This window comes from Hemitrygon akajei, chromosome 13 (genome assembly GCF_048418815.1).
Source record: "Hemitrygon akajei chromosome 13, sHemAka1.3, whole genome shotgun sequence".
NCBI classification, from domain to species: domain Eukaryota; kingdom Metazoa; phylum Chordata; class Chondrichthyes; order Myliobatiformes; family Dasyatidae; genus Hemitrygon; species Hemitrygon akajei.
In genome coordinates, this window is record NC_133136.1 from 64,639,684 (window position 1) to 64,654,477 (window position 14,794).

Consider the following 14,794-nt stretch of genomic DNA (forward strand, 5'->3'; position numbering starts at 1 on the left):
GCTTGAGGGAAGAAACTGTTGCACAGTCTGGCCGTGAGAGCCCGAATGCTTTGGTGCCTTTTCCCAGATGGCAGGAGGGAAAAGAGTTTGTATGAGGGGTGTGCGCAGTCCTTCACAATGCTGTTTGCTTTGCGGATGCAGTGTGTAGTGTAAATGTCTGTAATGGCGGGAAGAGAGACCCCGATGATCTTCTCAGCTGACCTCACTATCCGCTGCAGAGTCTTGTCATCCAAGACGGTGCAATTCCTGAACCAGGCAGTGATGCAGCTGCTCAGGATGCTCTCGATACATCCTCTGTAGAATGTGGTGAGGATGGGGGGGTGGGAGATGGGCTTTTCTCAGCCTTAACAGAAAGTAGAGATGCTGCTGGGCTTTCTTGGCTATGGAGCTGGTGTTGAGAGACCAGGTGAGATCCTCCGCCAGGTGAACACCAAGAATTTGGTGCTCTTAATGATCTCTACCGAGGAGCCATTGATGTTCAGCGGGGAGTGGTCGCTCCGTGCCCTCCTGAAGTCAACAACCATTTCTTTTGTCTGACTGACTGAGTGAATGGTGTTGCAATAACAATCTTGCACTCAATGTCATCATAACCAAGGAATTGATTGTAGTCTTCAGGAAGGTGAAGTGGGGAGGTCATAAATCAGTCCTCATCAAAGGGTCACCACTGGAAAGGGTGAGTTCCTGGGTGTCTCCCAGGATTTGTCCTGGACCCAACACAATCACAAAGAAGGCACAGTAATGGCTGTATTTCATTAGGAGTTTGAGGAGATTTATCATGTCACCAAAGGCTCTTACATATTAGTACAGTGGAGAGCATTCTGACAGGCTGCATCACAGCCTGGTATGAAGGCCCCAGTGCACAGGATCACAAGAGACTGCAAAGGGTTATAGACTTAGCAAGTCCATCATGGGCACAGGCAATCAAGGACGTGTGGTACCTCGAGAAGACAGCATCCAACATTAAGAACCCTCACCATGTAGGCCAGGATCTCTTCTCATTACTAGCATTAGAACAGAGGTACGGGGCATGAAGATCCCCACTCAACCGTTCTTCCCTTCCAGCCTCAGATTTCTGAAGGGTCCATGTACCCACACACACTATTCCTTTGTGTTGTACTGTTTATTTATTTCACAATTTATTGTAACTTTATGACTCCGGCCCACACTGCTGCCACAAAACAGCCAAGCTCACATCAAATGCTAATAAACCTGATTCTGAAACCTAACTTGGACATTTACTTTTCTGACTTGCCTCTCAAGTGGGATCTTGACGGAATTCTTGCGAAAATCCATGTAGACTTCCTCAAGCTCACCACTCTGATAAACACAAGTGACTCTGCAGATGCCGGACAGAATTCTTGAGCAACGCAGACAAAATGCTGGAGGAATTCGGCTCCCAGGCAGTATCTCTGGAGGGAAATAAAGAGTCTCACGCCGAGACCTTTCATCAGGACTGGAGAGAAGGGGCAAAAGCCAGAAAAAGGTTGGGGGAGGAGAAGGCGTGGGCAGGTAATAGGTGAGACCAGGTTGGGGGGGGGGTGAAGTTAGAAGCTCATTAACTATTCTTGTAACTTCCTCAGAAAAACTAATCAACAATGTTCCCTTAACAAATCCACACTGGCTGTTCTGGATTAATCTGTGCCCCTAAATAAATATTTTCACTGTCATTTCGAGTGGATTCCAGCAAATCACTCTCCACTATTACCTAACTGATTCATAATTATTTGACATATCCCTTTGTCATTTTTTAAAATAATGGTGCAGTGTCAGGAGTCCTTTACCTAGAAAGGACTGAAAAAACTGCAGCCAGATACGTCACAATTTTCTTTTGTGCTTCTTTTAAAAGCCCAGGTTGCACTTTGCCAAAATGTGGGAGTTGGATAAGTAGATAACCCCTTTAATATTTCTTCCTTTTCTGAATATGTGTCATCCAATGTTTCACACCTGGGTGTCCTTATTACAACATTGGCATCATCCTGGTCTTTTATGAAGGCAGTTGAAAATTATTCTTGAAGAACTTTAGCAAAATGCTCATAGGAATTTTTACATTCGCCTGTTCGGAAGACGCAACATTTTTGTTGGATCCCAGTAATTTCTGCTTCTGCTAGTGAAAATTTACTGTTGGATCCTCTGTGCAGAGCTCGGTTTGGTTTGCTGCACTTTAAGGTGGTAGCCATTCTGTTGTGTCTTTTTTTATTTAGAAATACAACACAGGAAAGGGCCCTTCTGAACCAATGAGCCCGCACCATCCATCACCAATCTGGCCAATTAAACTCTCTGTCTTTGGAACGTGGGAGGAAAGGTACAGGTTCGTGGGGAGAACATGCATACAAATTCCTTACAGACAGCGGCGGAATTGAACCCAAGTTGCTGCCGCTGTAATAGCGTTACGCTAACCACTGCGCTACCATGTCACCTATCTACAAAATAAAATCCAGACAAGGCTGCACATGTGCCTTTTCAGAGTCATTCCCGGAATCTGTGCCACTCCGAAACCTGGAGAAACCGAATTCCTGCACCTGCCTCCTGAATCAGGGGAAGTGTGTGAGAGGATGACGACAAACAGGATCAGGATGGAAGAAAAATGTACTCAGAGGCAGAGTTGGTGAAACAGATTTTGGAGCGAACGCTCACAGTTCCTGGACAATAATAGATTCAGAATCAGTTTTATTATATCTGACATAGCTGTGAATGAAATTTGTTGCTTTGTGCCAGCATTGCAGCATAATACAAATAAATAGCGCGAAAGAGAGCACGTAGTCGAGGTAGCGTTCATTGCCCATTCAGAAATCCGATGGTGGAGCGGCAAGAACCTGTTCCTATAAGTATTGAGTGTGTATCTTCAGGCTCCTGTACCTCTCTCTGCTGGGAGTAGTGAGAAGAAGGCATGTCAGGGGTGGTGGGGGTCCTAATGAGGGATGGCGCCTTTTTGAGGCATCTCCTTCTGAAGGTGTCCTCAGTGCTGCGGAGGCGGGTGCCCGTGATGAGTTTACAACTCTCTGTAGTTTTTTCCTCATCCTGTGCATTGGCCCTTTCATGCCAGACGATCAGGCAAAAGATGACAATGCTCTCCACCAGTATGCCCGTCTTTGGTGACATACCAAATCTCCTCACACTCCGTAAAAGTAGAGCCTCCGGCGAACCACCTTCTTAATTGACGCCCAAGAACTTGAAGCTGCTCTCCCCTTTGCCACTGCCGACCCTTCGATGCGTTGTCAGGTCCTGAAGTTGACGAACAATTCCTTGGTCTTATTGACGTTGAGTCTTAGTAGATAAGCAAAAGCGGAATCGATGGAAATGCTGCGGAAGTCATTAAATAGGATCTGCATTGAAGTTTCCCAGCGTCTGAGGAAAGCAGCAAACTTTTTCTCTAACCGTACGTCGCTTTCCCGTTGCGGGCTTCCAGCATCTGCAGCATTTCATCAGGGACGTCTTCCGCTCGGCGACTGGGACCACGCGCTGCGAGGTGACGTCACCGTGACGCAAGACGTAGACCTACAACTGCGGGCGGAAGGGTACGTAATTTCCTTTCCTCCATCTTCAGCGAGGTGAGGGAGTTAGCAGTTCGTTTGGGTGGGTGGAATCTGCCTCCATCGGTCGTTTCCTGCGCTCTGCTGGCCCGAAATCGGCACCAATGGGGCGCGGGTGGTCTTGTGCTGCGGGGCAGGCTGGTATTGCCGCGGTCGTTTCCTCTGGTGGAGGTCGATTCTGTGTGTTTTGTGGGGCGGCGCAGAGTATTGCGTCCCAGCCCTGTGCCGGATTAGTGGGTGACCGGAGAGGCCTAAGCTCTGCCAGTGTCCGTCCGTAGGCTACCCCGGGAGCTGCCTCAGCCGGCTGGAAAGGCGAAGGTGCAAAGTGGTCTAGACGCTCTGCTCTGTACCCATACTTGGTCAAAGTTTGTCTTCCACCTCTGCCGTGTGAACCTTTCAAAAGTCCCAGTGGAGCCACTTGATCTGCTTTTAAGTGGAAGTGATGTGGATGTAATTAAGCCTAAAATGATGGACTTCTGAAACTTTATCGTTTTGAAATACCTTGCCACGATCACACTGGGCCACTGGTTGATATATTTTAATCAACTGTTGTTTGTAAAAGATTGTGGTAGCTAATCTTGTTTTTTGAGTTGCATGGTCCTAGGTAACAAATTGACAGGTATCTTGGAAGTAATCTGAGAGCAAGCACTTGCTTTTTCATTAGGACTGTTGTAGCTCTGAGGTTGGATAGGTTTTTAGTGCAATGTTTCTCTGCAGAATATGGGTTGGTGTCCCAAGTAATGAGTACCAGTGCCTTGTCTCTGATCAGAAATTCAGTCTGACCTTTTGGGTAGATATAAAAGATCCTGTGGCGCTATTTTGACGAAACAGTTTAATGTAACTATCAGCCCTGAAATGCCTTGAAGGATTAAATTCAACAGAAGTCTTGATCTTAACGTTAGGTTTAAGTTTCGGTAGTTCTGAATAGATTTCCAGAATCTTAGACCTATTTTTTGGGTCAAAATCTAATTCAGTGATATCAAAGGATGGTTACACCACTCTGAGGACCTATACTATCCCATAAGTGAGCTATTCGTTCTCCAGTTGCCAAGATCTTTATGAATCATGTTTTTATCTGTTTATTTTTGATTTCATTAACTCCCAGATGGTACATTCAGACTAAAAAACAAATGCATATATTTTTCCACATGCCTGCTACATTTGACTTTGAGTTTTCTTTATTCCTATTCATAATACCTCAAATCGAGCTTTAATCTTTTGTTTTCCAGAATGAAGACCATTCTCAGCAACCAGATTGTTGATATCCCTGACAATGGTATGGTTACTTTCATTTAAAATTTTGAAGTTTGTATCATCACATCACCAACTGTTTACAAGTAACTGGTATTATCTTGTTTATAGTTGAGGTGTCGTTGAAAGGCCGTACTGTTGTTGTAAAGGGGCCCCGAGGAAAATTACGAAGAGAATTTAATCACATCAACTTGGAACTCAGTCTTCTTGGTATCAAGAAGAAAAAGGTAAGAAGTTTGCCTTTCTATTGAATTACTTAATGGAAGTGTTGAATATATCAACTAGACCATAAGGTACAGGAGCAGAACTAGGCCATTCAGCCCATCGAGTCTGCTCCGCCATTTCATCATGGCTGATCCATTTCCCTCTCAGCCCCATTCTCCTACGTTCTCCCGTAATCATTCATGCCCTGACGAGTCAAGAACCTATTAATCTCCTCCTCAAATACAGCTAATGACTTGGCCTCCACAGCTGCCTGGCAACAAAGGCCACAGATTCACCACTCTCTGGCTAAAGACATTCCTCCTCATCTTGTTTGAAATAGATGTCCCTCTATTCTGAAGTTGTGCCCTCTGGTCCTGGACTCCCCCACTATAGGAAGCATCCTTTCCACTTTCTACGCCAATGTTCAGTAGGCTTCAATGAGATCCTTCATCATAATGATAAGCCTTTCATTCCCAGAATCATTTTTGTGAACTAACTTTGAAGCCTGTCCAATGTCTGCTCATCCTTTCTTAGATGAGGGCTCCAAGTGAGGCCTCACCAGTGTTTTATAAAGCCTCAACATTATATCTTTGTTTTTCTAGTCCTCTCAAAATCAGTACTAACATTCTATTTGCCTTCCTCACCATAGACTTACCTGCAAGTTAACCTTTAGGGAATCCTGCACAAAGATTCCCAAGTCCTTTTGCACCTCGTATTTTTTAATTTTCTCCCCATTTAGAAAGTTTTCAGTACTTCTATTCCTTCATGACCATACACTTCCTGACACTGTATTCCATCTGCCACTTTGGTGACTCTCCTAATCTGTCTTAAGTCCTTTTGCAGCCTCCCTACTTCCTCAACACTACCTGTCACTCTACTTATCCTCGTATTGGCTGCAGAGACATCAATTTTATCATTCAGATCATTGACATACACTGTCAAATGAAGAGGTCCCACCAGTCACCAGCAGCCAATCAGAAAAGGCGCTCTATTTCCACTCTTTGCTTCCTTAAAGTTAGTCAATGTTCTATCTATACTGTTATCTTTCTTGTAATATCATGGGTTGTTGTTAAGCAGCCTCTTGCGTGACACCTTGTCGTAGGCCTTCTAAAAATCCAAGTACACAACATCCATTGACTTAGTCTAGCCTGCTTGCTATTTCCTCATAGTTCCAACAGACTTGTCAGGCAAGATTTCCGATTAAGGAAATTATGCTGACTGTGGCCTGTGTTATCATGTGCCTCCAAGAACCCTGAAACTTCATCCTTAACAATCAACTCCAAAATCTTCCCAACCTCTGAGGTCAGGCTAACTGGCCTATAATTTCCCTTCTGCCTTCCTCCCTTCTTGAATGGAAAGGCATTTTCAATTGCATCAGCCCTTCACTAATTTGCAAGACTGGAGTAGTATTTTTTTAAATTTGGAGCATGATTATCTTGATTCGAGCAGGCAGTTTATGGTTTGAAATGCATTTACAAGATTTACAAGGATGTTGCTTGGATTGGGGAGCATGCCTTATAAGAATAAGTTGAGTGCACTTGGCCTTTTCTCCTTGGAGCGAAGGAGGATGAGAGGTGACCTGATAGAGGTGTATAAGGTGATGAGAGGCATTGATCATGTGGATAGCCGGAGGCTTTTTCCCAGGGTTGAAATGGTTGTCACAAGAGGACACAGGTTTAAGGTGCTGAGGAGTAGGTACAGAGGAGACGTCAGGTGTAAGTTTTTTTTTACTCATGGTCGTGAGTGCGTGGAATGGGCTGCTGGTAACGGTGGTGGAGGTGGATATGATAGGGTCTTTTAAGAGACTTTTGGATAGGTACATGGAGGTTAGAAAAATACAGGGCTATAGATAAGCCTAGTAATTTCTGAGGTAGGGACATATTCAGCACAACTTTGTGGGCCGAAGGGCCTGTATTGTGCTGTAGGTTTTCTATGTTTCTATGTAACCAACCTTCGATGACATTGAGTGCTGATCTTGGTACTCAATTCTTCAGGCAACTTCAAACAGCTATTGGGCTTGTATTCTGTGTAGAAGTTTAAATTGAGTGGCATTGATTGGTTCATCTATTTTACCCCTAGGGTGGGGGAAACTTGGCTGTAGTCAGTGACACTTTTTATGTAATGGAACTGTGAAAAAGTATCTTTATATAGATTTCATTTGCTTTCCTTTTAAACTTAATACAAATTAAATTGGGAAGAATGCTGATGAATGGATGGAAATAGTATGTAATCGGGAAACCGAAGTGCATGAATGCAATGTTTAAGGTAGGGAGGAAGAGTATAGATGGATGTATGTGTAAGAATTGAAGGTTGCATTGAGATGTGGAGCAGCTTCCTGGTTTTGTGTCCACATCTGCCTGAGGAGTGAGCTGGGTCTGTTCTTGTTCGCCTGCCATCATAGCAAGTCAACAGCAGATGTCATTTTGTGGGCTCGTCACTCAGCTATGGAACACCTGGATAATGAAGATGTATATGCCAGGGTGCCCTTTATTGACTACAGCTCAGCATTCAACCCTCATCTATATCACCGTGACCTGGACCTTGGTATCTCCCTGTGCAGTTGGATCTTCAATTTCCTCACTGGCAGACCCCAGCCAATTCAGATTGGCAGCATCTCCACATTCTTAACTCGCACAGGTACTGTGTTCTTAGTCCCCTGCTCTACTCAATTGTGATCGTGCGGCTAAACACAGCTCCAATGCCGTATTTAAGTTGGCTGGTGACACTGCTGTTGGCCGAATCAAACGTGGTGATGAGGGAGATGGAAAATTTGGTTGAGCGGTGCCACAGTAACAACCTTTCAATGTCAGCAAAACCAAAGAGCTTATTATCGACAACAGGAGATAAACACCGAATATCTATGAGCCAGTGCCACACCTCTCACCCTCAGCACAGATGCACCTTAGGGCTGTATATTAAACCCCCTCCTTTACTCTCTGTATACCCATGACCGTCGCCACCTATAGCTCCAATTTGCTAATTTGCTGATAAAGAGTCAGCCTTCAGAGAAGAAGTCATCACCCTGACACAGTGGTGTCAAGAGAAAAACCACTTACTCAACGTTGCAAAAACAAAGGTCTGCTGGAGGAATGGAGACAGGTTAACCCCTATAAACATCAATGGATCTGGGGTTGAAAGGGTGAACAGCTTTAAGTCCCTCGGTACAAACCTCACCTAGGATCTCGTGTAGTCTGTACATACCGGCTGTGTGGTGAAAAAGGCACAACAGCGCCTCTTACCTCAGACGGCCCCCCAAATTCTAAGAACTTTCTAAAGGGGCATAATTGAGAGCATCCTGACTGCCTGCATCACTGCCTAGTATGGGAACTGTACCTCCCTTAATTACAGGTCTGCAGAGAGTGGTGCGGACAGCCCAGTGCATCTGTAGTTGTGAACTTCCTACTATTTGGGACATTTACAGAGACAGGTGTGTAAAAAGGGCCCAAAGGATCATTGGAGACCCGAGTCACCCCAACCACAAACTGTTCCAGCTGCTACCATCCGGGAAACAGTACCCCAGCATAAAAGCAAGGACCAACAGGCTCTGGGACAGCTTCTTCCACCATGCCATCAGACGATTAATTCATGCTGACGCAACTGTACTTCTATGTTATATTGACTATCCTGTTCATAATATTTATTATAAATTATAATTGCACATTGAATGGAGATGTAATGTAAAAATTTTTCCTTATGTATATGAAGAATGTAAGTAATAATTCAATTCAGTGCTCATTATTGGAACAGAGGTGGAGAAGGTCAGTAGCTTTAAATTCCTTAGTGTTAGCATATCAAGGAATCAGTTCTTGAACCGGCACAGAAGTGTCAGCATAAAGAAGGCATGGCACTGCCTCTTCTGCATAGATAGGTCACGTCACCAAAAACTTTGGCAAACATCTATTGATGCGCAGTGGTAAGTGTTCTAATTGGTTGCATTGCTGCCTGCCGTGGAAACACCGATCCCCAAGAATGGAAAAGTTACTGAAAGTAATGGATACAGCTCAGTCCATCGTAGATTGAAGCCCTCCCGTCCATTCAGTACATTTCCATGGAGCAGTAACGTGGAACTGCATCTGTTCATCGAAGACCCCCACCACCCAGGTCATGCCCTCTTCTCTCTATCCACCGATGGGCAGGTTGGATAGAAGCCTTGCGTCCCAAATCTTAGGTTCAGGAACATTTATTACTCAACTATCAGGCTCCAGAATAAGTGTGAATAGCTTCATTCACCACAACTCTGAACTCATTCTGCAACCTGCAGATTCATTTTCAAGGACTCTTTGCAACTCATGTTCTTGTTACTTTCATTTGCTCAGTTTCTTTTATCATTGGTTGTTTGTCAGTCCTTGCCTGTTTATTATGTGTAGTTTTCTCATATTATTCTGTTGTATTTTTCTCCTGGGAATGTCTGCAATAACATTAATCTTTAAGGTGGTATATGGTAACATACCTAACGTAGTAAATTTACTTTGAACTTGATTTGGAGAAGGAAAATTGACCAGGATTTCCCTTTTTGTCTTCAAAATGGATACACCACAATTTGCACTTTCAATTCAATAGTCATTTGAGTAACTAATAAAAGCAGAACTGGTCTGGCATGAGTGGAATGGCTGGTTTATACTAGCAGATTTTCTTCAGCTTTGTTTCTGTTTAAGGATTCAAGGTGATCTCAGTAAAGCACTACTGTGGATAAATATATTTGTGAAATTGAATTTTATCTTAGGTGAAGCTTATAACTAATATAAATTAGATGTATTAGAATATAAATTAGAATTATTGCTTGGTATTTGCTCCAAATTGTGTTCTTAACATTACTAAAACATAACATACTGAACTTAATTATAATTATAGTCAGTGTACTGTCATACACATTAAAGCAATGCTGTGTAACCATTTTGCAAATCAGTAACATCTATATAACTAACGTGGTTGTTTGTATTTCTAAGCTTCGAGTTGACAAATGGTGGGGTAACAGGAAGGAGTTAGCAACAGTGCGGACAATCTGTAGTCACGTCCAGAACATGATCAAGGGTGTCACAGTGGTAAGTAATTAGAATGAGTGAGCTTCTTCGTTGCTGAGCTTGGTTTCATTGTGTACAACTACCTGGATACTAAAAATTCTCGTCTTGTCTAATTTGAAATTCATCAGTTAATCTTCCTACCCTAACCACGGATGCTGATGGTTTTTCTTTTACCATCAGTCTTGTTGATATGGTTGGCTAAAACCAATGCAACCGCTTCTGTGCTTTCAACCACAGTTAATGATGATAACTTACCACAGCAAATGTTTATGGATAAATCTGTTAGATATATTATTCTTAATGTTTCTAATTCTATCTGCTTTTTTCCTCCTTCCAGCAACTTCTACAGCCCCATAGCAAACATTTGGTGGACATTTGATACTGAGTAATTGTTGCTTGAATGTTGAATCTGTTAATGTTTCGTACAGTATGGTTATCATGTCTAATTGAAAGTTTCAAATTTATGAAATGTATCTAATTTTTGTCCAATTTTTCCAAAATTAGGGTTTCCGTTACAAGATGAGATCTGTGTATGCTCATTTCCCTATCAATGTGGTTGTTCAAGAGACAGGGTCTCTGGTAGAGATCCGTAACTTCTTGGGAGAGAAGTATATTCGTAGAGTCCGTATGAAGCCAGGTGAATACAAGAATACTTAGAATTTCTGAAAATATTTTTGAGGGAATATAGGTTTGTTGCAATTGCATTAATTGTCCTTTCTTTCTTGCATCAGGTGTTACGTGTATTGTTTCCCAGGCCCAGAAAGATGAGCTTGTTCTTGAAGGAAATGATATTGAGCTGGTGTCAAACTCTGGTTAGTATGGTACAGTCACCTTGGGTGTCTGACTTCTCAGTAAAATTGAAATTATCAGTCTAGTTTGTACAACCTTTTTTAAAGCTACATCTTGCAGGATCTGCACAATATATGTTTAATATTTCATGGATGAAGGAAGTCAGTAGCACTAAGAATTTGTACAGTCGGCCCTCCTTATCCGCGAGTTCCACATGCGCGAATTCAACCAACCGTGAATCGAGAAAACCCGGAAGTGCTCTTCTAGCACTTGTTCAAAAATGTACAGACTTTTTTCTTCTCATTCCCTAAACAATGCAGTATAACAACTATTTTACATAGCATTTACATTGTATTAGGTATTATTTAAATAATCTAGAGATGATTTAAAGTATACGGGGGGATGTGCGTGGGTTATCGTGGATCGGGATCGAAAAAAATCGGAAGTTCTCTTAGTAAGTCAGGACAGGTACATCCGGTATTATTTAGCGCCAGTTAGTTAAAGGTTTGTCTTAGTATATAGTATATATTTTACCTTTCTATGCATATAAAACACTTAAGAACGCATGTTTCAGTGCCGGGCTCGGGAACAGAAGTTCCGGAGTTCAATCCAGTGTCAGATTGCTTCCAAGCGCACGCTCCATCAGTGCCTGATTGATGTGGAGAATCGAAAACCCGAAACCCAGTAATTAAGCCACTGCGTTGCTTAGTAATAATTGTAGCTTTCATCGGGGCAGGGCCTTTCTCACTTAATCCTTTAAAATTGTTCAGATCGTTGACCGACTGTAGCCTAATGCTTTTCCAATGACCAATGGCATTTCACCTCTTTCTGATCGCTTTATTATTTCTATTTTTTTTTCAATCATGATTGTGATTATTTTCACGAATAGAAACACTGGATTCAGAGCTCCACCGCCAGGTCTGGTGTTCCGCTGGGTCCTAAGGTCCACTGCATTGAGACAGGTTGAATAAGGGACTTGAGCATCCGCGTTTTTTGCTATCCATGAGGGGTCCCGGAACCAATCCCTCGTGGATAAGGAGGGCCGACTGTATATGAGTGAATTGGGTGATATTTATGATAGAAGTTCTCTGTTGCTGGCTGACGCTGTTTATTATCCCAGTATAGAATTATGAGCATTATGCTTTGGATGTTTTCTCGATAGATTGCTTGATCATTTGATTGTCTTTAAAAATTCAGTGCTATCTTTTGTCCACTAACATAATGTGATTACATATTTTGATGCATCTGCAACTTGCTATGTTTCGGAAAACCCATGGAACTTAACCTTTATAGGTTAAAGAGTGATAGTTTTCTCTTCCACTCCCAGTATACTATGCAGTTAATGTTTGTGAGAAGCTAATTCCAGAACTAACAATTTCATCATTGAAATGTCCTGGATTTTGACTGCCTGTACCATTTTAATGACTGGTGAAGTTTTGTAGTGGGTTGAGTAGTCTCCTGTTTAGTTTTCTGCTACTTCAGGTGTCCTTATAAACTGATCTGAATATGAATCATCCTCTTAAAGATTTTGTGATTTTTTTTCCCCCCCCTTAATTATGTTAGTTTAAATCATTCTCTGGGGATTTGCTACATTCTTTCATTGTTATATTTTCCCAATTTGTGCAAGGTTGATTTGAGTTGAATGAATCTAAACATATAAACATTTTGCAATACCCAGAGAAACTTACTTGATCCTTTTCCTCCTCCTCCTCTTGGGCCCTAAACACTGCACTAATAGAATATCAGCACCTGGCTTTGCTTTTAATACACCATACTATTTGTATGAATTGCTTTCCCTGCCATTTGCATTAGACAGCAAATTCCATTGTGTTTTCTTAATAGAATACTTGTGTTGATGCAAATGGCAGTGAATAGGATTGATTCAGTCTTCGTCTTTCCCCAGCCCTCTGAATGATGCTTGATTTTGAATGGCTTAAGTAATATGCCAAAACTTACTATGTGCATTTTTTTTGCTGTTCAATTATCTGCAAAATTGTGAAAATCGTAAATTGATTTTAATTTTGCTTTGTCAGCTGAATTAATTTTAGAACTGCTTTTCTTAGCTGAACCCTTAAGTTGCTGGTTACGGTATAACCACATAATTGTTGATAACCTAAGGGTTATGAGCTGCTGCAATATGATTTGGTATTCTTCCTTCAATTTCCCTTTTGGCTCCTAAATGCATGATTCCTCTTTTTGTTAATTTTTCTGCACGAATTGTTATTTTTCTAGCTGCCCTGATCCAACAGGCAACAACAGTCAAAAACAAGGATATTCGAAAGTTCTTGGATGGTATTTACGTCTCTGAGAAGGGTGCAGTGGTTGAGACTTCAGCTTAGACGTAATGGATTAAAGGTTAGAAAGTGTCTTGTGTCTTCTCCGTTGGAGCAGGCACACATAGGGTTTGTGTGAAACATCTACAGCAGGGCTTCCTGACCTTTATGCCATGGACCAATGCCATTAAGGAAGTGTTCTGTGGACTTCGGGTTGGGAACCCCTAATCTACAGCCTCTGTGTCCACATTTTGCTGAAATTTTGTTCTAGAAGTCATTGAGAAATAACAAATCTTCTGAAACTGTTTATAAAAAGAAAAGATGCAAGAGTGGATAGTAGCAAAAGTGCTGGATGATTTCTGGTCATCTCAAAGGACAGTGTGCACTATCATTAACAGTATTCAAGCAGCATGGGTGCTAATGTGATATTTTTAAGGGTAATGGCTAAAGTTTGAAAATTGTAACTTACTAAAATGCCTATCAATTATGGTTAGATTTATTAGTATTTTCTGCTTTATTTTGAATGTTCAAGGCTCTAGATAAGTTCTATGGATTCTTGCTGCTCTTTATGCTGAGCCAGTATGGAGAATGTCCACAGGGAAAATTGATTCTTTAAAAATTCCATTTGTTTCTTCTTATAAATATTTTAATGGGTAAATAAAAAAAGCAAGAGTAGGTCATTCATCCTTTGACCTTGCTCTGCCATTCAGTGTCATTGTCAGTCTCCTACTAGATTTTCCCCCCACTCCCATAGCCTTTGATGTAGTTGGCTTTTTGAAAACTGTCATCTCAAATACAATCAGTGACATGGCTTAAATACTTCAGTGCTTGTAAATTCCACAGACTCGAAACTCTCAGAATAAAGAATCTTGACTTACTGCTCAATATTTAAGGCTCTCATTGCCAAAAGGCATGATGGCACAGAATTGTTGACAGTAATGACATTGCTACAACTTTGTGATAGCAATGTTGTATCCTCAAAGTGAACTTTACAAATCATTTGCTTGCAAGTATTAGTTGCAGCAAAAAGTGTTTTGATGAATTTTGTGATCTTTCAGTTTGCCATAGTGCACTTTAAAGCTAGTGAAACGGGGAATAAATTGGTGGGAAATGATCAATTGGAAATATTGAATGTTAATTTAAACTCATCTAACCTTGTAAATGTGACGATATAGAATACAGATGTTCATTACAATTAGATACCTCTAAAGTTGGGTATGGTTAAAAATTAGTTAAACGTCAATTTGTTTTGCTCTGGTGTAATTATTTGTTTTTATTCTTAGCTGCTCTCATTCAGCAAGCAACAACAGTGAAGAAGAAGGATATTCGTAAATTCTTGGATGGTATCTATGTGAGCGACAAGGGGACAGTTGTAGCACAGTGTGGAGAATGAAACTTTATACTGGATAATCTATAAAAAGAATGGCTGTGAAAGCTGTTAAATTAAATTCTAATGGCTGAGGATTGCCTTGTTGCTGTTTTTTTTTCAAATTTGTGACAACGCACTTATCCAGGGTTATATTCTAGTCTGTGTGAATTAAATAACTCTGATACTAAAACCAGTTTAATCCCATTCTAGCATCCTCCTGACTAGTCTGGATTGATGTGGAACCTTGACAGCTCAAACTACTTCCTCTGCCATTTCCCCTTTGCACGCTTGATACTAATGCTCCTTTCCTGCTGCTCTTTCCAAGGAGAAATGACATTGCAGATGCTGCACAGGATT

At 41.6% G+C, this 14,794-nt stretch overlaps 1 protein-coding gene across 4 annotated transcripts; it reads left to right on the top strand.

The window, feature by feature from the left end:
- The first annotated feature begins 3,506 nt into the window (after positions 1-3,506).
- Positions 3,507-14,532, top strand: rpl9 (ribosomal protein L9). 4 transcript variants are annotated; one of them, XM_073064823.1, is made up of 8 exons: positions 3,538-3,573; positions 4,760-4,806; positions 4,893-5,008; positions 9,932-10,027; positions 10,511-10,643; positions 10,738-10,818; positions 13,028-13,150; positions 14,352-14,532. In XM_073064823.1, the coding sequence occupies exons 2-7, from the start codon at positions 4,761-4,763 to the stop codon at positions 13,132-13,134; spliced, it is 579 nt and encodes a 192-aa protein (XP_072920924.1). In that variant the 5' UTR covers positions 3,538-3,573; position 4,760; the 3' UTR covers positions 13,135-13,150; positions 14,352-14,532. The 4 variants fall into 4 exon arrangements, with proteins under 4 accessions (XP_072920922.1, XP_072920921.1, XP_072920924.1 ...); XM_073064821.1 differs by lacking the exon at positions 13,028-13,150 and having other exon boundaries at positions 3,507-3,548; XM_073064820.1 differs by lacking the exon at positions 13,028-13,150 and having other exon boundaries at positions 3,535-3,573.
- The last annotated feature ends 262 nt before the right edge of the window (positions 14,533-14,794 follow it).